At 44.3% G+C, this 20,519-nt stretch overlaps 1 protein-coding gene across 1 annotated transcript; it reads right to left on the minus strand.

The window, feature by feature from the left end:
- Positions 1-8,329: 8,329 nt before the first annotated feature.
- Rbm24 (RNA binding motif protein 24) lies at positions 8,330-19,688 on the minus strand. The gene is made up of 4 exons (XM_059263049.1): positions 19,461-19,688; positions 18,289-18,412; positions 16,896-16,950; positions 8,330-10,433 (listed from the first exon to the last, which is right to left on the minus strand). The coding sequence occupies exons 1-4, from the start codon at positions 19,626-19,628 to the stop codon at positions 10,070-10,072; spliced, it is 711 nt and encodes a 236-aa protein (XP_059119032.1). The 5' UTR covers positions 19,629-19,688; the 3' UTR covers positions 8,330-10,069.
- Between the last annotated feature and the right edge of the window lie 831 nt (positions 19,689-20,519).

Genomic DNA, 20,519 nt, shown 5'->3' on the forward strand with positions numbered 1-20,519 from the left:
TTGGGGGAAAGAGAGCTTAGGGGAGCGGGAGATCCCAGCTGGATCAAGAACAGAGAGGGAGAACAAGGAAAGAGATACCATGATAAATGAAGATCCCATGGGAACATGAAGAAGCAAAGTGCTAGAGAGGTCCCCAGAAATCCACAAAGGTATCTCCCCAATAGACTACTGGCAATGATCGAGAGAAAGCCTGAACCGACCTACTCTGGTGATCAGATGGCCGAACACCCTAACTGTTGTGGTAGAACTCTCATCCAATGACTGATGGAAGCAGATGCAGAGATCCACAGCGAGGCCCTAGGTGGAGCTCCGGGAGTCCAATCTGTGAGAGAGAGAAGGGATTATATGAGCAAGAGATATCAAGACCATGATTGGAAAAAGCATGGGGACAAATAGCCAAACTAGTGGAAACACATGAACTGTGAACCAATAGCTGAGGAGCCCCCATGGAACTGGATCAGGCCCTCTGGATAAGTGAGACAGTTGATTAGCTTGAACTATTTGGGAGGCCCCCAGGCAGTGGGACTGGGGCCTGTCCTTAGCATGAGATGGCTTTTTGGAGCCTGAGGCCTGTGCTGGGACACTTTGCTCAGCCTGAGTGAAGGGAGGAGGAGACTGGACCTGCTTTGACTGAATCTACCAGGCTGAGCTGAATCCCCAGGGGAACCCTTGCCCTGGAGGAGGTGGGAATGGGGGGTGGATTGGGGGGAGGGCAGGGGGTGCGGGAGGAGGAAGGACAGGGGAATCTGTGGCTGATATGTAAAATTAAATTAATTATAAAATAAAAAAAAAATAAAAAACAAATATCAGTGAGAATGTGGAAAAAAAAAAAACAGTATGCATTACCACGTCCTGCTTTCAAATAGAAAATTTTAAGGTCCAAACATTCAAGCCCAATACAATCCAAAGATGTACTAATTTGATACTTACATGTAAGAAATTGGAATACGAAAACTTTGACCGGCTTTGTTTCCCACAATTATGCCATTATGTTCCTATAAGAGCAAAAAGCTTTGTACGTGTAGTAAAAACTTCGGCATTCATGTCACAGTGTGCAGCTGAGGGATTTCAGAAATGTCTGCTGGTGGTGTGTGCATAGTGTGTGCAGTGAGAAGCTAACAAACCAAGACCAGGGTGGTACCATGTGATACAAGGAGGAGCAGGGCCAGAGACACCTCGGGTCCGTTAGGCATTTGAGTTTGAATTAAGTTTTCAGAGTTTTGTGTTTAGAAGTCTTTTACTTTGACAACTTTTTGTAAACTTTACATGACGTAAGCTAGATGTGGCGGCTTAAATTGTACTCCCAGTGCGGAGGAGGTCAACTCAGGAGAATGGCCGGTTCTAGCTAGCCAGCCAGTCCAGCTTACTTGGTGAGTTCCAGGCCAGTGAGAGATTCTGCCGTTCATTTATACCAAGCACTCTGTATTTCTTCTTCTGGAGCTGCCAGGTCATCGTTTCAGAAAGCTCAGTGGCATGAATTTCTTCAAAATGAGGGCTCATGGTTTTTGTGACTTCTCCATCTCCAGCACCTAAGTCAAGAAGTCTATGAGTTTTCCAGTCCGGATTAATTTTAAGCAGCCTCTGAAACTGATCTGGTGAAAACACAAACGTGGAGCCTCTTCCTAGCAACCCGTTGAGCGATGTTCTAGACATAAACAGGCTAAAAACAGGTGATACAAAGAATGGTAGAGTCGGATAAATAACCAGCCAGATTTCTCAGTGCTGTTGTTAGGAAGATCTGTGTTCCTTGATCAAGATAACGCTGACAAAGACAGACTGAAGTGATTCACTTAACTCCTCTCTGTTGCACACATGCCATGTTTTCCACACAGGGATGAAAGGGCAAAACCAAGGCAAGGATGACCCTGCCTTGGGTGGGCTCCAAGACACTTCTGATGTCTTTTAACAATGTCAGGGGCTGATCACAATGATCCAGCAGATTTAAGCAGCTGATGACATCATACTGTTACCCTGTATTCCTCTGTTGCCCCTAAGGCAACACCTGTTGGCCTCTGGCCTCTGCACAGGCATGCACACATGTATGCACACACATTTGTTCCACCGTGCCCAAAATAACACACACCATGCCCAAAATAACAAAGAAAAAATAAATAACAAATTTAAAACAGCAGCTTTCCTCCAAAATGTCTTTAATTAAGACTCAGAAGGAAACTTGTGTCTAGATGCTATGCTGTAACGATGCCGTTGGCTGCTTTCAGGTTAAGGATCTTGCCACTCGAGACATGACCAGCTCTCTTCCCTACACAGCACCCCAGGGGCATCCCTCAACTCACATTGTCCAACCCACATAACTCACATGTCATGTCAGCCCCTTCACTGATTTTTAGGAGATGCCTCTAACCCTAGTTACCTCCTCTTTCATTATTTTACTTTATCTTTAAAGACTGGGTCTCATGTATCCCAGACGGGCCTGGAACTTGCTATTTAATCAAGGATGACCTTGAATTTCAGACCCTACTACTTCTATGCCAGCTCACTGTCATTCCTGGCTTATTCAGTGCTGAGAATTAAACCCAGGGCCTCACGCACTCCAGGATAGCTCTCTACCCACCGAGAGTCCCCAGTCCCCACTATTTTCTTTTCATCCTTTCCTCTAATTTCAAAGCACAGGTAAATTAGGGCTGGAGCGATGGCTCAGCAGCTTAGAGCACTGGTTACTCTTGTAGAGACCTGGGTTTGATTCCCAGCACCTACGTGGCATCTCACTACCATCAGTAACTCCTGTTCCAGGAGGATCTGACAACCTCTTCCGACTTCCCTGGGCACCAGGCATGAATGTTGTGCATATACATACATGCAGGCAAACATTCATATACATAAAATAAATCTGAAAAGTTGAAATCAAAATTCCATGAGCGAATGCCGAAGGGAAGATGTGCACACACCCTAAGATTCTCCAAGCAGCATTCTGTATCTCTTCTGCTTCACCTGAGGCTTCTGCAGGGACAGATGGCAGAGCCAGGGCACTTAAAAAGTGAACAAGTTTATCTCTGGATGGGACTGACTGATGGACAGATGAGTAATATATAGTCAGAACTAAGGTACATGATTCTATTTGGCAGACTAGGCTTTTGTATCTAAAAAATTCCTTTTGGAAGTCAGTTTCAGATATGTGCCATTCTGTGGACACACTATTTGGGTAATTAAATGAAAAGAAATCAGGATTTGTATCCAGTCCATGCTATAGTTTAATTGGAATTATCTCTTCCATTGGCAGAAAAATAAATGATATGTACGCTTCAGTCCACCTAAAGCATATTAGTAGCTTAGTGGGACATGTTGGCTATAAAAAGGCAATGACATTTGTCTTCCAGAAGGCAAGTGACAGGAGAGAGGAGGGACATCTCCGAGGATGTTTTTGGTTAAGAAGGTTCAAAGTCTGTGCATTAAACATAACGACTTTATATTAAATCCTACCATTTTTCTTATCTAAAAATACCAAAGTCTGTATATGCATCAAAGACTGCATATGAACGGTCTTCTTTGTTTCTTCTTGTGACTTCAGAGGAACCTTGAAATTTGGGGCTGGTGAGACGGCATAACAGGTATTGACTTAGATACACAGTGTAGACCTAAGTTCAATCCCTGAGCCACATGTAAGGTAGAAGGAGAGAACCGATTCCACAAAGCTGTCCTCTGATCTCCATATATGAACCATGGTACAGGAGCCTACACACACACACACACACACACACACACACACACACACACACACACACTAGCTATTATTATAATTTTTAAACATGGAATCTTCAATAGTTCTATGGAAAAAACTCAGCATCAACGATTATCAACAAGATGCAAATCAGAACCACAATGACATGTCACCTCCTCTCAGTTAAGAATGGCTATCATCAAAAGAGAAAAAAAAAGGAGGCTAGGAATATATTTGAATGATACAGTACTTGCCCAGCGTGCCAAGACCCTGGTTTTTTTTTCTTTCTTTCTTTAGACAGGGTTTCTCTGGAACTCACTCTGTAGACCAGGCTAGCCCCAAATTCAGAGATCTGCCTGCCTCTGCCTCTGATTAAAGGTTTATGGTGGCACAGGTCTTTAATCCCAGCACTTGGGAGGCAGAGGCATGTGGATCTCTGAAAAAAGGGAACTCTTAAATACTGTGGTTGGTGGGGGTGTGAATTATCATAGTCACTGTGGTCAACTGGGTGGAGGTTCCTCGCAAAGTTAAAGTGAGAACTGCTGAATGATCAAGCCATTACTTCATATGTCAAATAAAACTGAGTGTCAGTCTTACATTTTTTTTTATTATAACAGCACTGCGCAAGACAGCCAGGATGTGACATCCATTCAAGTCAACTCAATCATCATGTACAGACATGTATATGAATGTGATGCCCATATGTGCTTATCTAAATACTGTCAGCCTTCCTGATGAGTGAAGCCTGACCATATGCAACACCCAGAAGGATGTTAAATAAAGTAATGCAGGCATAAAAGAACCAATAAGATGTGGTCTCATCCACACATGGGATTTCAACTGATGTTACAGAAACAGAGTGAAGAATGTTGGCTACGAAAGATTCTGCCGGTTAGCCCGGGGACAGGATGGAGAGAGGCTGGACAATAAATACAAGTTACATGGGAAGAATGAATTCTCGTGTTTTATCACACAGTGGGGTGATTCAAGTTAACAATAATGTCTACTGCAAAATAGCTTAAACTGTTCAACTGATGCATATTCAAAATAGCCCGAGAGATATTCTCACCACAACAAATGATAATTATTTTGAGATTGTAGATAGGCTCGTTACCCTGATTCGATTGTGACACTCTATACACATGCAACAAAACATCGTATTTACCCCATAAATATGTACAATTATTATGCCAATTAAAAATACCAGAACCTTCCAAGAGCTTGTCATGCAAGTGACTTCAGCAAAGATCACTACTGAACTAAAATCCCACTCAGAACCAAAGCCCCAAATGAATCTCTTTTCTACAAAGTGCTTAAGCAAAAAACAAAGTTAGAATCTCCATGGAAACAGTCTGGAACTCTTGAAGGAGAAGCGAGGACAAAAGTAAGCATGAAAAAGCATTTATTTATTTATTTCTTGTTCGTCTTCACCTCTGCCCCTTTCGAGCCTCGGGTTGTCATCTTAATGAATGCTTTTAAGACTCCAAAGGAATTAAGAACATTTGACAGGAGCGAGGAAGGGACTAAATATAGAGCCTCCGCGAGAGAAATGTGTTCTGCAATCTTTGCTTCTGCTCCCCCTTCTCCTAGCTGGTAAACTCTCTCTCTTTCGCTGTTACTTTTGAGTTGCTGTTATTGTACAATTTGGCTGTTTGATTACTTGGTTATTATTAGACTGGGATGAAACGGAGATCACATCATGAAACACAATTTTTGTCTTCTTGAGAAGGGTCATTTAATGAGATTATTGAAGCCAGTTACCGAATTAATATTTTAACATCTCCTCATTAGGGTTGGGGATGCAGCTCAGTTGGTAGAGCACTTGTCTAACATGCACAGAGCCCCGGGTTCCATCTCCAGTACTGGACAAAACCAGATGTGGTGGTGCACAGCTGAAAGCTCAACACTCAGGAGGTGGAGGCAGGAGGATCAACAGTTTGTGATCATTGTTGGCTACATAGTGAGTTCATAGCCAATCTGAGCTACAGGAGACCCTGTCTCAAAAACACAACGAACAAAAAATACAGATCAACAACAACAAAATCCCAGACTACATTGTCTCAGGCTAATTTTCACTTGCCCCATACTTTAAATTTTCTAAAATGATTTCTTATTACTTCGTCCACCACATTAGTCCATTTTCTCTTGCCAGTAACACAATACCACAGATTTGGTGTTATAAAGAAATGAGGTTTGTTTTGGCTCACGGTTCTGGTCTGACACAGAGGGGGCCCATATGGTGATGGCTTTCTTGGGGGCATCCTTAAGGCACTGCAGGATGTCATGTGGTCAGAGAGAGGGAGTTCACAGAAGACTTTTAAGCAAAATGGCTTTTCTAGTAGACCCACTTGGAGAGAAGTCATCAGGCCACCGATCCACAGATCCATGAATGGATAGCTCTGTTGGTGGATGCACAGCCTCATTCTCTGGATAATCACATCTGGACTCACCTCTCAACATCTCACAAAGAGAATGGAATCTCAACATAAGTTGTGGAAGAGGCAAGCCATAGCTTTCATCATTTAATCAGCATGGCATGAGAGGTAGGGGGACTATGGTGGGGATCATTCACTCACTGCCCCGTGTATCACTCCACCATTAAGCAGAGGCACTCATACTGAGTAGAGGACTCGTTCCACACCTTAGATCTCAGACACACTGTCCTCTCAAACACCTGCTGTAGATGTTGTGTCATGACACCTTTTCCCTCTTTATTAGATATTAATCTTTTCATTTCATTTAGAAATTTATGCATTAGTGTTACAAAGTGCTGATCTTTCTCTCTATTACTACACATCAGGAAATATTCTAAGGAAATGTACAAGCTAGCTAGCATAGGTGGACTTTTGCCTTTCCTGAGTCTGGCTATTTTTAATATGCTTTCCCTGGAACTGTCTGACCTATTTTTAATCAATAAATCAAGCATTACTTCAAATTCAGCAATAGATGACTTGTTGAGGACCAAAGTGACCTTTCATAAGTCTGAAAAATTAAAATGGTCACTAGTGCATTAAGCAGCTCAGACATGATTCTCCTGATTGTTGATCATGGCTCAAGGTTCATTTCCACCTCCCACTGGGGATAAACTGCTGTCTACATTGCCTTCGAAATGAAAGGCAATTGAAGTCTGAACCTGCAATGGTTCCGAATGGGAGGATGGTTATAAGGCAGGATGCCCTGTTTGTACATCTTTCTGTTGCCTCTAACTACTGGAAACTAATAGGGTTCAAGACACACCATGGATCTGGGAGACATGAGGACCAAGAGTTCACAAACTGTGTGCAGTAAAATGAAAGCAACATCTACTCTTTAAGATAATCAATATAGCCACTCCCTTGACATTTTAACACATACTGCTTATTTAACTTTCTAATGCATACCTTACTAGGTATTATTACCGCATTGCCGTTAAAAAGTAAAACCTCCCCACTGGGGACTTTCCATTTGGCTAATCATCACTACAGCGCATTGCAGCAATTGTTCTCATGAATTCACACCCTCCATTTTTGGCTATACATCGAGGGGCTTCTATATGATACTTTTATGACTATTAGGTTGGCATTTTTGTTCCAATCAGCTATATAAGAAGTCTGAAAATATCACCAAAAATGGAGTTACTAGATATAATCTGGTGGTATAGGCCTGTAGGGAGACTAAGGCAGGAAGATCTCAAGTTAAAGCTACTCTAGAGAGTGAGTTCAAGGCTAGCCAGGGCCTTTCGGTGAGACCTTGTCTGGAGAATTAAAAGCTGGGACGGGGGATGAACTTTGGTTGGATTCAAACCCCAGGAGCACCTACATCAACTGTGATGGTGCACGCCTGGAATCACAACACTCAGGAGTTGAAGACAGAGAATCAGAAGCTCAAGGTCATTTTCTGTTACACAGCAAGTTCGAGGTCAGCCTGTATACATGGGGTCCTGTCAAAAGTCAAAAGGAGGATGGGAATGTAGTTTGGTGGTAGAGCACTTGCTTAGGCAATGTGATGCCCGAGTTCAATTTTAGCACAACAAACAAATAAACAAGGGTATTTGGATCTGTCGGCATTTCTAGAAAAATTTGAGGCTAGCCTCAGCCCTTAGTTTATCTGAATCCAGCACTGTAACCAATGGGAGCTACACATATTCACAGCATACATAAAGACAACCCACGTCACTGTCCTGACGGAGGTTGGGACTGGTGACACCCCCCTTCTTCCTTCCCAGCCATCACCAGTTTTCAGTGATACCACTGGTCCTTTAGAATTCAGTTTAGGGGGATGGTCTATTCGCTACACATAAGGCGGATATTTAGTGAAATTTAATTTAAAGGTCAAAAAGTAGGATCTCCAAGAGATTTTAATGTTCCCAAAAATGTTTTCCATGAGGCACACATGGTTAATCAAACTAATTTTAAAAAAGGTCGGGGGGGGGGGAGTGCTGGGGGCTGGGAAAGTAGCTCAGTTGGTAGAGTGCTTGCCCCAAATTCGAGAAGCACTGGCTGTGGCGGTACATGGCCTGTACTGCCAGCACTCAGGAGGAGAAGATCAAAAGTTCAAGGTTGTCCTTGGCTACATCAAGTGTTCGTAGTCAGCCTCTCTCAAAATGTGAAAACTAATTAGAAAGAGAACCATTCCTTTTTCCTGCAGAACTAGAAATAACCAATGCAACAGCAGTTTTTAAAAATTATATTTAATACAAGTGAATAGATTAGAAGATCTGAAATGTTATAAAGCGATATACACAACAAATAAATAATCTGTACAGGAGAGCCACGTCTCCATTGCATACCACTGTCTGATATGGGAATACTTAAATCCAGTGACAATGGAGAAAGTCCATAAAAACGCTAACCTGTTGTCCCTTGTATGAAGTTCTTCAAGTATAAAAGTCCAATACAGTGTAAAATAGTATTCAATTTAGTTTAAGAGTAAAAATTGCAAGTATCGCACTTTCAGAAGGAAAATATAAAGCAGTATTTTAAAACTACGTACACTACACCAGGAAAGTGGGGAAGCCATGAGTTCCCGATAGATGAGCTCTGCAGGGGTTGAACAATCAAGAAGAGGAAGCACAGAACCAGCAATGGAGCTTGTTTGAAAAACAGAAAATCTCAAGACTAAAATAAACTCAAATGTGTTCAGGTAAGAGTACCCCTCTTGAACAGTGCACATATGAATTTAAAGAAATCCAAGCCAACATCTTGAGTTGAATAGGTTAATATTTAATATGCTACATCTAGACCTACTAAATAACTTATGCCATGAGATGAATACATAATCTTACAGTGTCACGTCTAAAGTTCCTTCCTTTAGAGTGCAGCAGAGTAAAACTTAAAAATAAATATCTTAAATAGGATTATTATTAAGGCACATTATAAAGTACATGATCATCAACCATCAAAGAATTGTAATGTCAAGAACCTTGCTGTCTTAGGTACTGTAGTCACTAATAAATAGTTTTAAATAGGACTCTGAAATAGATACTAAAAAGTGTAGAATTATTTAAAACAGGGGAAGAAAATAAAGGCCCTCCAGACAGTCCCGAAAGGTTGAGCATCCGCAAACTTTGCCTGCCTTTACCCATAACCCCCAGTCCCTACAATAAATAGAAAAGTGGTGGTGGTGGAAGCCTGACCAGCAGATGAAAGTATCCCCAAGTGAAACAGGGTGGGGAGAGGGATCAGAATGTGACAAGCTCCTCCTACAAGTACAAGTGATGGTCTCTTTCCAGAACTGTGTGTGCCATTGATTGTCTGAGTGGCTGGTACAGTATCAATTGCTCCACGATCCCACGAGTCCACAGGACAGATGAGAAAATAGCTTTGGTACCTGCCTACCACTGTACCCGCCGCCATACTTCTAAACTGATTGTTCGATGCCCATTTTTGAGATAACGCAAACACTACCTTCTGCCTCCACAGAGTTCTGCAGGCCGTGGGGGACTGCAACAAAGGACAGCCAGCACTGATGCCATCTTGTTTGTCTTTAAAATCTACTTTTACACGTAATTCAAGCTACATATTGCTCACTCCGTATTCCCTGGTTCAACTAGATTCACATAGCATTTTCTAACTTGGAAAAGGCAGTTTGCTTCCCTGATACTATAAAAAGAGCAAAAAATAAAAATCCCGATACAAAAGTGAAGTCCCAGTGATACCCCTGCCATCATGTCCTAGTGGCTACTCCGTGTAACTCAGGCTCTTTGGGATTGACTTCAAAAACTGCTTCTCGCCCTCCCATTCTCCCCTCTTCATCTGCAGCACTACTCGGAGTATGAAAAAAAGTAATGCATCTGATTCACAATAGCTTTGCTTTCCCCCTTTAAAGCTATTAAGTCAACGTTAACATTCTCTACTAAAAACTGGGAAACTGGGAGGGAAAGAGAAACCCTTTGACTTGGATCAGACGGCTGGTTTACTGCATTCGGTCTGTCTGCAGCTGTTGAGGCTGGTACTGGCCAAAGGCTGCTGCGGCTGCAGCTGCTGCAGCCGCGGCTGCAGCTGTCCCAGGTGCAGCGGCAGTGATCGGCTGCTGGACAGCGTAGCTGTAGCCCCCAGTGGTCACGTAGCCTGCAGCCGCTGGGGATGCTGCATAGGGGTACTGGTCATAGGCAGCAGCTGCTGCGGCTGCAGCTGCCGCTGCCGAGTATTGTGCGTAGGCAGCTCCAGTGTAATCAATGTACGGCGTGGTGGAAGCCGCAGCTGCTGTGGGCTGGACGTGGGGAATAACCACTCCAGGCTGCACAAAAGCCTGCGGGTAGACGTAGTGGGCAGGGATCCTGTTAAGAAATGAGAAACAAAGTCAGACAACAGTCATCTCCAGTGGAACTCTTTGCTCAGAGATGGAGACAAACTCAAATTTAGTGGTTGCTATCAACATAGGGTTGCCATAATATCTACTTTTTAGCAGTCCATTTGATGCACCCTCGAGAGAATTCATCAACAAAGACAGAATGGCATTCTCCTTGTTAGAATTTCCGCGTATGACTTCGAAGCATGCAGTATCAGGTATGCCAAGTTTGGAAAGTGAACCATGATTCGCCAGGGCTGTGCACGGAACAGAGATTTCACAGGGCTTCCTGAGGATTTGTCAGGTTCATATAAGAAAGATATGGCTAACAAATAGAAAAATCCGTGCTGTGAATGCAGGGCTCGGAAGGTTGAGATCACATGGTTCTGTGGGAGTGACGCCTGGCTGTTAATGGGAGAATAGACTCTGGATGTTTATCATGGCAACCCTATTTGAAATTGCTAGGCAGATCAGCACACATTAATCTCTCGGCAACCTCAGTCACCCTGATTAAAAATCATAATTACAAAAGAAGCAGGCGACAAAATAAAATAAAAAACAAAAAACAAAAAACACCCAAAACCAGGAGTGTAAAAGTTCACAAGTGTGGTAACACAGCAGTCACACTCCTCAAACGACAGTAGTGCAGCTCACTCCGCTCACAGAGGCTGTTGTGGGAAGCTACCAAAATGCTATTCACAGTCCCAGCAGTGATTCCCAAAGAGGTGTGCAGCACACTTGTGCTCACGCTTTTTTTTTTTTTTCCATAAGGACAGAACAGTCAGTCAAACCTGTTCGACTATCAGGCAAATGAGGTTCAGCCAGCTTGCTTGTCTCTATGCAAGACAGACAGAAAGGGGTTGGGGATGATGAGGTTGATGGAAAGTTAGGGACAGGAAAATACAACCAAACGTCTCTGAACTTAAAAGAGACTTCGAAGACATACATTGTCAGACAGCGCTTATTCTGCACGCCCACTAACTCTTACATCAGCCTCCACGTCAGAAGACATTCATTTACTAGCCTATCCGCTTTCCATCTGCCCCGCTGGTTAACATTTTGTATAGTTCAGTTGTATGGTTATGGGTCACCCTGAAAACAGCCAAGAACATGAAACAAACATCAAGTATCGTCTTAAATGCTGTGTTCGCAGCTCTCATACAGGACAGACCTGAGGACCTCACGAAAGTGTTGGTTAAAAAAATAAATCCCAAGAGGTTTGTTTATGAGATCACATGCATTGCTGCTGCCGCTCTTGTGTTTATCACCCCCCATTTATAAAGTGCTACCTCCAATATCTGGCTTATTTTTGTCTTTCTTTAAATGAATCTCCCTCACAACCCCCATCTTTCTAAAAATAGAACACAGGCATGCTATCTGGCTGTCAACAACACCAACTTATTAGTAGCACAAGCACAAATAACCATCTTCAAATTCTAAAGAACTCGACACAAAACATCATGTTCAGGCTTTTCAAAAACACAGACTTTTTTTTTCCTTTGTCTCTTCCGAATTCTACTGGAAGCACTCGTTAAGAACATCCATGGAAAAGATGAATTTATCAGAGAGGGTGGTGAACTCTGTCTCCCCGGGATAAAAATACATTCAATTTTACTAGAATTGTAGCTCTTTCCCAGTGCCAGCAGAAACCATGTTACCAAGTGTTTCTGAGGACACTTGGAGATGTTCTTAACTGCATGTCAGAAGCCAGGCGCGTGGTCCTGCACGCATTCAGAACTCTGTGGCAGATCAGGTGACTGGCTCACCCTTGGTGACAGGTGTGGCTGTATAAAACACTGTCCCCAGAGCTGATATGTCCACAATGTGCAGACACAGCTAAGAGAACCTTCTCTCCTGCCAGTTTACATGTGGTGACGGACAGCAGAGGCTGCAGAGGGCTATTTTTGATTCTGTCATGCGACAAGGGTTTCCAGCGGATAAAATGTCTTTATAAGGCCAAAGTAAAACATCTATCAGCTACAAAGGCCAGCCCGTCTGAACCTCACTGATAGGGAGACATTAACCCTTGGTGTGCTCCCGATGTTCTGAGGACAGCGCGATGGTTGAGAGGTTTGGGTCTTCAAATAACGGAGTAGCTCAAAGAAAGTTTATTCTACCAAAAGAAGGGGGGCACATGCCATCCATTCTACACCCAGGATGTGTGTGTAGGAAGAATGTGTTAAAACTCTGAAAGGATTGCTTAGAGAATTAGTCTCCAAATTTATGTTAATGACTACTTCTGATTGGACAAAGTTGTCTGGTGAGAACATAAGTAATTTTTCTGGAAGATCAGATTCTTCCATTCTTCCTCGCAAGGGTGAGGAAGACATCCCAGAGGCAAATGAAGTCCTGGGCCCTTTGAAAGATGATGGAGAATCAGAGCCCAGAGAACCCCAGAGAGACTCATGTCTCAGTCCATGGAGAAGGCAGCAGAGGGCTGAAGGGTGTGTTAGGAATTCTTTTAATAGTCTAAGGAACTCAGTAAAGCAAATTGGGAATGCCCCTCCCATTAGAATTCTACCAACCACCAGTTCTTTAATTCACTATAGAATCCTTACATCAAGCAGATCCAAACTCTTGGATGATTAAAAAAAAACTGGCTACATTTTCCTTCTATCTCCATCTCTTCAGGTCCCCCTGACTTCTCTTTGTGATTTCTTCCTTCCTTCTTTTTTTAAAGACAAGATCCCTCTGCGTAGCACAGGCTGACTTCAAATTTATGATCAATCCTGCCTCAACCTCCAGACTTCTGGGATTCCAGGCATATGCCACCCAGCCAGGCTGTTCTCTGTGACTTTCAAAGCAGTTAACTCTTCCAGTCTATCGTGTAGACTGGTGACCAAGCTTTCCTTTCATCCATTTGCTTATAGGAGTCACTAACTCCTAATCCCACACCAAGCCATCTCTTAAAATCTCATCATTTTGGGCCTTTTGTGCATCTGTCTCCAAAACACCTTTTCAGTATTTCTTTTTACCTTTGGACCCAGGTCAGTAGGGCATCTTCCTATTTCCTGGACACGCCACAGATCACCAGATCCCACTTTGGCACATGCCATCCATTATACAGCCAGGATGCCAACCCTCCCTCCAGTCTCTACCTCCCCCATCCACCCTAGGTCTAGACCTCAGTGCACAAGAACCTTTGCAAGTCCACATTCCCTCTTTATCTCACACTGTTCCTATGTGAAAGAGACTGACATTTTCCAGCCCAGAGTTGCTGTACATGAAATAAAGTTCCCTGTGAGGGGGCCTCCAGCGGTAAATACAGTAGATGCTTAATACTTAATAAAATAGTTCCCCATCCTCACCCTCCTTCCAAGATCTAGCTCATCTTCTTCATGAAGACTTCCTGAAACCCATTGATCTGCTTTTGTCGGAGGCCCTTCCCAGAACTAATTATTTTATTACTAGGTGATGAGAAAGTGACATTATGTCTTTTCTGGCTGTAGCTTAACATCAGTGGACAGAGCTTCCAAGGTGAGGATGACCATGACCGAACTGGGAATCACTCTAACACACTCACTAGTTCTGTGATGGGAAGAGGGAGTTAATAAACCTGTCTGCACTTGTTATGTTGGTTGCCAAGAAAGAACCGTAACAGTGTCTTTTATAAAAGGCTTATTGTAAGAATTAAAGGGCATAATTTATGTACATCTCTTACCAGTTCTATGCACAGAGTACACAGGGTTTCCACCTCTTGCATACACCCAGGCACTGAAAAAATGCTCGGGGAATGCTTCCGTGCACGGTTAACTTGGTGCAGACTACTCCTTGAGCTCTACTCACAAACCTGCAGCATCTCCGTTCCCAAGGTGTGATGAGAAAATATCTCTCAAACAGGGACCATTGAGAAGCTGATGCTCATTCAGGCCCCAAGCTCCTCCTCCACATCAGCCCTCTGTGCTAAATCAGAAGTTCTTTCAGCCAATGTCTTTAAAGATCTTAGGTAACCCAGGGGCCATTTAAGGACCACAGAAAACTAATAGTCTCCTTACTAGCCTTTCAAACAAGTCAAAATGTGAGAATTCTCAAGCTTGCTCCCAGGCAGGCCTAAGATAAGAACATGGCATTCATATGGCGTTTAGAATGACCAGGTGTGATTTGCTGGTTAAAGACTTGGTCTCAGGGCAGTGCTGAGAACCACTCATAAAAGAAAGAGAAACCTAACATGGTCTACCTGGAATGCTCTCTGCTTCTAATCTCAAGTTCAACTCGAATCTCAAGTTCAACCAATTTATGCACACTGTAACAATCACCATTCTTCATAAAGACAGTTAATATCAGAAGAGATTAAAAACAAAAGGTTACTATCAAAACACACTTGATTTAAGAGGTCCATGTAATACATATCACCCTGGTGGTTCTTCTCTTCGAGTTACTTTCTTTCTCAAGGATCTGGAAGGACTCCCACTGCCAGGCCAGATCTATTCAGCTGGTCCTCAGATACACTGTAGTCTCTCTACACGGACCCTCTCTGCTGACCCTCCTGGCTAGTTCATCCCATCACACCTTTTCGACACACCCGGTGTCCTCATGTGGTTCAAGTCTACTCTCCCTCCTCATGGCTTGTCCCGTTCTCCCAATCCATGGGTTTTCTTGCCATTCTCAATTCCTCTCAAACTTGAATCAATAATTCTTGGCTGCTTTGCCATCTTTTTGCTGCCCACAACTGAACCCACAACTTGTTTTTACGAGGTGATGTACCCTTAACAAAAGCTGGTCATTGATTGGGTTTTACGCTCTTTCACAATGATTGCTGGGAGGCCAGGACTAAGCCCACTACTACACCTTCAGATGTATGTTTTCTTCCATTCCCACCTAGACTGATAGTCCACACCAATGAAATATCAGCAGAGGGAGGGGAGGGAGAGAGAAAGAGGGAGGTGGGAATGCAGGCTGCAACTAACTCATCGCTTGTTGTCCACATCCAAGTTGGCTTGGAAGGGGCTTTGATACAAAGCTATACTTCATTGTAGCTTTTTAAAAAGTTGTAGATATCTCTAAGAGTGAGTTACTAATAGATTAAGGTAATGAGAGGGTAGTAAGAAAGTGTCCATCAAAATATAACTTGCTTCTTCCAAGTCAACTTATTACTTGGCTTTAGTTTAGCTTATATTGGGTAATACTTATGGTAGGTATCTATCTGTGAAGATGGATTCTAGCCTTCTAGGTGATGCATGGAGATGTTTAGGTCCGAAGCTGGATATCAATACAATTCTTCCAACAGCTTGAATATTCAAAAGAGAATCAGAGCTAACAAGAGTATTGATCAGGTGGAAGACAGAGGAAACAGACCCTAATGTCCAGGATAAACGGATAGCCATAAAAGGCAGCTTCCCACCTGTGTCATGTTTAACGCAAGGGAACTGGGGACCTCAGGAGCTGGTAATAACAACCCAGAGAAAACACAAAGATGAGCAGACTGTTCACCTGTTAGGTCTGAAAGGTGGGAGTTAGTACTGTGCTTACTCAAAACAAAAACCAAACAAAATTAAGGGGGATAAAAGCCCAAACTGGTGAGTGTTAATCAAATCTGAATAGAGCCGCTGAACCTTTATCAGAAGACCTGGAAGTGGACATACATTGCAAAAGAAAGCCCGTCCCCAGAAAACAGACTTACAACATGCAAGCAGTGAATCTGTATTCTTACAGAGAGAAATCACACGATTTAGCACTCACTACAAAAATGTTAAATGGAAGTCACAGGCTAATAGCTTAAAAGCAGGAAGGGGAAAAAAAGGCCCTTTGCTTCCCAAGGCAAAGTCAAAAGTCAACACTGCTCACCACCACCACCAAAAACAAACGGCAAAGAGCCCCTTCCCCAAGGAAAGAAAACACTCACTATAGCTCTGTTCAATTAAGTCAAAGCACACAGTTTAGCTATCAACACCACTTCATTACTGTAATAAATAAAATAAAGCACACGGAGGGCTATGGACTATAGTGAAAAAAATAAAAACAACACCACCAACATCCATGCATGGTTAATCACCATCTGAGCTTGTGTGTCTGAGTCTACTGGTTACAGAGTTTAATTCCAAACAGAACTAGTCCACCTCTTATGATCGCATCCTTCTCATCAGTTAGCTTAACTGTATACGAGCCCTGTCAGGTTAGAAAGAGATAAATAACATTGAGTCAAGCTGAACGGCAGGAATGGTGATGGGACACATGTCTTGTGCACAAGTCATACCTGGTACTTTGGTTTGGTTTGGTTTGGTTAATCATAAGCCCAACATTTGGCTGGTTTGGAGACTGCATACTTGGTCAGATAACTTGACTCATCTAAAAATATTTATAGTATCAGCATTAAAAAGATATATAAGCATATATAAATATGCATAACCCGGAACATTCTGTGACGTGTCGACCTTGTCTGTTCATAACAAAGAGACAGGGAAACAAATGGTGGCCATGTTGAAACTGTAGAGGGTTTGATGAATTGACTTACCCGAAAGGTCTTTGTATAAGGGCTGGGTGAAGCTGTTGAACGCCAAAGGCAAAACCTAACAATAAAACACACATTTGTATATAATTAGATACTTAACTATTCCTACACAGAAACTGTAATCCCAATTCCTGATTTAAAAAGAACCACTCCTATGACACTTTAGAGTATACACGGACATGTTCTTTATATTGTTTTATAAATGTTATAATTCATCCTAAATAAACAGTTGGATAGACTAAGATTGGAAAACTTAAAAAAAAAGGGTAAAGCTTAGTTAACAGCCATAAAAAAGATTTAAAATAAATTAGGCCAGAGAAAACTGCTCATGAGGGAGATCCAAGAACTACAATGAAGTTAAATTCACAAATATTCCTATAGTTGCAAGCCATGGTGGGGAGGGGAGAAGGAGAAAAGGTCTTTGCAATTAGGAACATTCCGAATGCTTTGAAAAATTTTACAGTTTATATTTACATTTTACATTTACAGTATTAAAATTTTCACAAAAACAAATTTCTCCATCATTCTTTTAAGAATAGTACATGCACAAAAGATGTTTCAGAAAGACAGTTTTGAATGTTAGTAGGTACTTCTCTGTGTATTCCCTTTCTGACAACTGAGCCCCTGAGTGGAGGTGTCAACCTCTTTTTAAACTTCCATAGGAAAGGCTTAGTGAAAAGCACATGGTTTACTCAACAAAGTTGCTTGCCCAAGGAATGGAAGACATTTGCTCTATTGTCAACTGAGTTATTCTCAATGAACGTCAAGGACAGTAGCAAATAACAGGTTGTATTTTCACACAGACAAATATGCTACATCCCATTGTCGGTTAACAGCTACAGGATTTTTAGTAAATTATTTCTCATCTCCAATTAAGTATCAGTCAAAAAATAATCTGTAGCCTGTCAAGGTGAAACTTACTATGTGTAAGTATTTGATTGCTAGTATTCCGTATGTGAAAACATGTGCTTTCTTAGTCATGCCTGCTCTGAGCACAGTGTGACTGGCCTAGACCACATTAAGAAGGGAAGCTTACTAGCTGGTGGCAACAAGGCCCACATAGTTTGCCTTTTTAGCTACAAGTGGCTAGTAAAAACAGAAAGCAGACAAACATATATATCATCGTACAAGAAATGCATGAATTAACTTCTGGGTGCAAGCTATCTAGACCCTAAGTTCTATTTTTGCACATAGATACATTTCAAGTACCCAGCGGCACACTTAGAATGCTCATATATCTTTAATGCTTTGGTGGAATAACCAGCCCCGGCTCAAGTTTTACCAAACACCACTACAGATTTTCAGGAAGCCGGTGTTTTCTGGGCTGGGGATGGCAATGGCTCATTCCCCACAGTGGGTGGGAAGTTGGGAGGGGGAAGAGGAGGACACTGCTCACCTGGCTGCATGATTCTTGGTTTTGCTCCCAAGTATGCCAGATTCACGTTGGCCTTCCTACCATCAATGATGGGGTTGGGATCCTTGCAGGCCCTTTCGGCAGCAGCCCGGTCAGCCATGGTGACCTTAGCAACATACACAGACATACACACAAAGCCCTCAGTTAACCCCTGAAGGAAAAGTATTAAAGTCACTGAGCTTGCTTTTTCTTTCCTTTTCTTTCTTATCTGGGAGGGGATTGGGACATTAACCCTTCATCCTCTGTTTAAAAAAATAAGCAGAAAGGAGAAAGGAGGAAGGAAGAAGCCCTCGCCCCTACCCAAAGTCCTAAGGATGCTAGTGTGGGGCCTGATAGAGCTTTGGAAGCCACAATTCTGAAATCGCCTGTAGATTTACCCTCTTCCCAATGTCCCCTCTAGGTCCTCATCCTGGCCCCAGAGGCACTGTGGGTTTTAAACAAAGTCCAGCCTCAAGCCAGCCGGTTGCTCCCAATAGGCAAACACTCCGGGTCCACAATAGCGATTGTCCTGCTCCAGGGCTCCCAGCTCTTTGAGCAGCTGAATTTACCCCTTTAAATCTCCAGGAAGCTTAATGCGCTGCTTCAGTTAGGCAAACAGCCAGAGGGTCAGCTTTTCCTTTCCTTTTTAGAATTTACCTTTGCAATTTAAAAGGTAGGGGTGTGACAAGAAGGGGAAACAGCAGCTCCATACCCCCTCGGTGTCTCTTCCCTAGCCCAGCCTCAACGCCACAACACACACACACACACACACACACACACAATTTTTTTTTTTTTTTTAAACAAAGCAACAGCACTTAACAACCAGCCTCCAACCCCGGAATGCCACGGTGTGGGGCTCCGTTCTCTCCCTCCCAGCTCTCTACATCCCAGATCTGGCTCTCATTCCCCCCCTCTCTGGCCACTCGAAAGAGCATCGGAACCCCGCGAGGCAGGCACAGGCCCTCGCTCCCCAAACCTCGTCACGCTTAAAGTTTCAGCTCAGCTCTGAGTGGAGGGGGAGGTCCCGCGAGGTCCCACATTGCCCCTCACCCCAAGCTCTGACCCCGGAGGGCCTGGGACCACTCAATCCTTTCTGGCCTGTCTTCAGTCTCCCTTCCAGGACCTCTCTTAGTTGCCCCCCTACCCACCCCGAGACCTCCTTTGGTATAACTTACAAATCCGTAGCCCCGGGACTTGCCAGTCTGCCGGTCGGTGATGACCACCGCCTCCTCGATGTCTCCGAAGACCTCGAAGTACTTGCGCAGGCTGGCGTCGGTGGTGTGGTAGGGCAGCCCTCCCACGAAGATCTTGGTGTACGTCGTGTCCTTCTGGGTCGTGTGCATCTTCGCGCCCGCCCCGCGGCTCGGGCTCCGGCTGCGGCTGCGGCTGCGCCTGGTCCTCGGGCTCCGCGTCTCCCGCAGCGCGCGGCGGCCGCCGGGGGCCGAGGGCGCGCGCGGGGGCGAGGGCGCGGCGTGGGCGCTGGGCGCGCGACTTCCCAAGTGGCCCGCGGCCCCCGACTCTCGCCCGGGTGCTCTGATGCTGTCCCCGCGTCCGGTCACTGTTCAGACCCTTCCGATTGTCCGAGTGACCAGCTGCGCGGCTGTAGACTGCGCGAGCCTTTTGCACTCACCCCTCGTGGAAGTAAAAAAAAAAAAAAATAATAATAAAATGCAAAGAGAGGGTGGTGGTCTCCGAGTCCAGAAGAGGTAGACGTTTCTAAAAAAAAAAAAAAAAAAAAAAAATCGAGTGGCTGGGGTGGTAGGGGGGGAGAGGCTCAGCGGCCACTGTGCCCCGGGGCGCGGAGGTGGCAGCTGGGGGCGCGGCGCTGGGCCCGGCTGGGGCTGGTGATGGTCCCTCCTGCCCGGGAGCTGCCAGACCAGTGCGGACGGAGGACAGCTCTCCACCCCTCTGCTCCCTTCCCCAGCGGCCCGGGGGTCGACGCCCGGCTGGGGAGGGGGCGGGCCGGACGCCTGCGATTGGCCGGGACAGCACCTGGGGCGCCCGGCGCCGCCGCCCCCCAGCTGTTGGGAACAGCTGCTTCTCTCCCCGCGCGCGGCGCGGCGCTGGGTCGCCTGGCTGGGGCTCCGGCGCTGTTGCTGGGGTAGAGTTGGAAACCGCAGGAGGCGGCCTGGCTCTGCTGTTGCCTGCTCCTACTGGTCAAAGTCGCAAAGACCCCGGGCGACTAGAGCAGGGACCCAGAGCACTCTGAGTACGCCTGGAAGGGGAGCTGCTTG

Source organism: Peromyscus eremicus, chromosome 5 (assembly GCF_949786415.1).
Source record: "Peromyscus eremicus chromosome 5, PerEre_H2_v1, whole genome shotgun sequence".
NCBI classification, from domain to species: Eukaryota; Metazoa; Chordata; class Mammalia; order Rodentia; family Cricetidae; genus Peromyscus; species Peromyscus eremicus.

Excerpts from the sequence above, each read along its gene's own strand:
- Rbm24 (XM_059263049.1), bottom strand. The coding sequence starts at position 19,628 with ATGCACACGACCCAGAAGGACACGACGTACACCAAGATCTTCGTGGGA. Across the intron at positions 18,413-19,460 it reads AGTCCCGGGGCTACGGATTT|GTCACCATGGCTGACCGGGC; the intron begins GTAAGTTATACC and ends TATGTTGCTAAG. Across the intron at positions 10,434-16,895 it reads CTTATACAAAGACCTTTCGG|GATCCCTGCCCACTACGTCT; the intron begins GTAAGTCAATTC and ends ATTTCTTAACAG.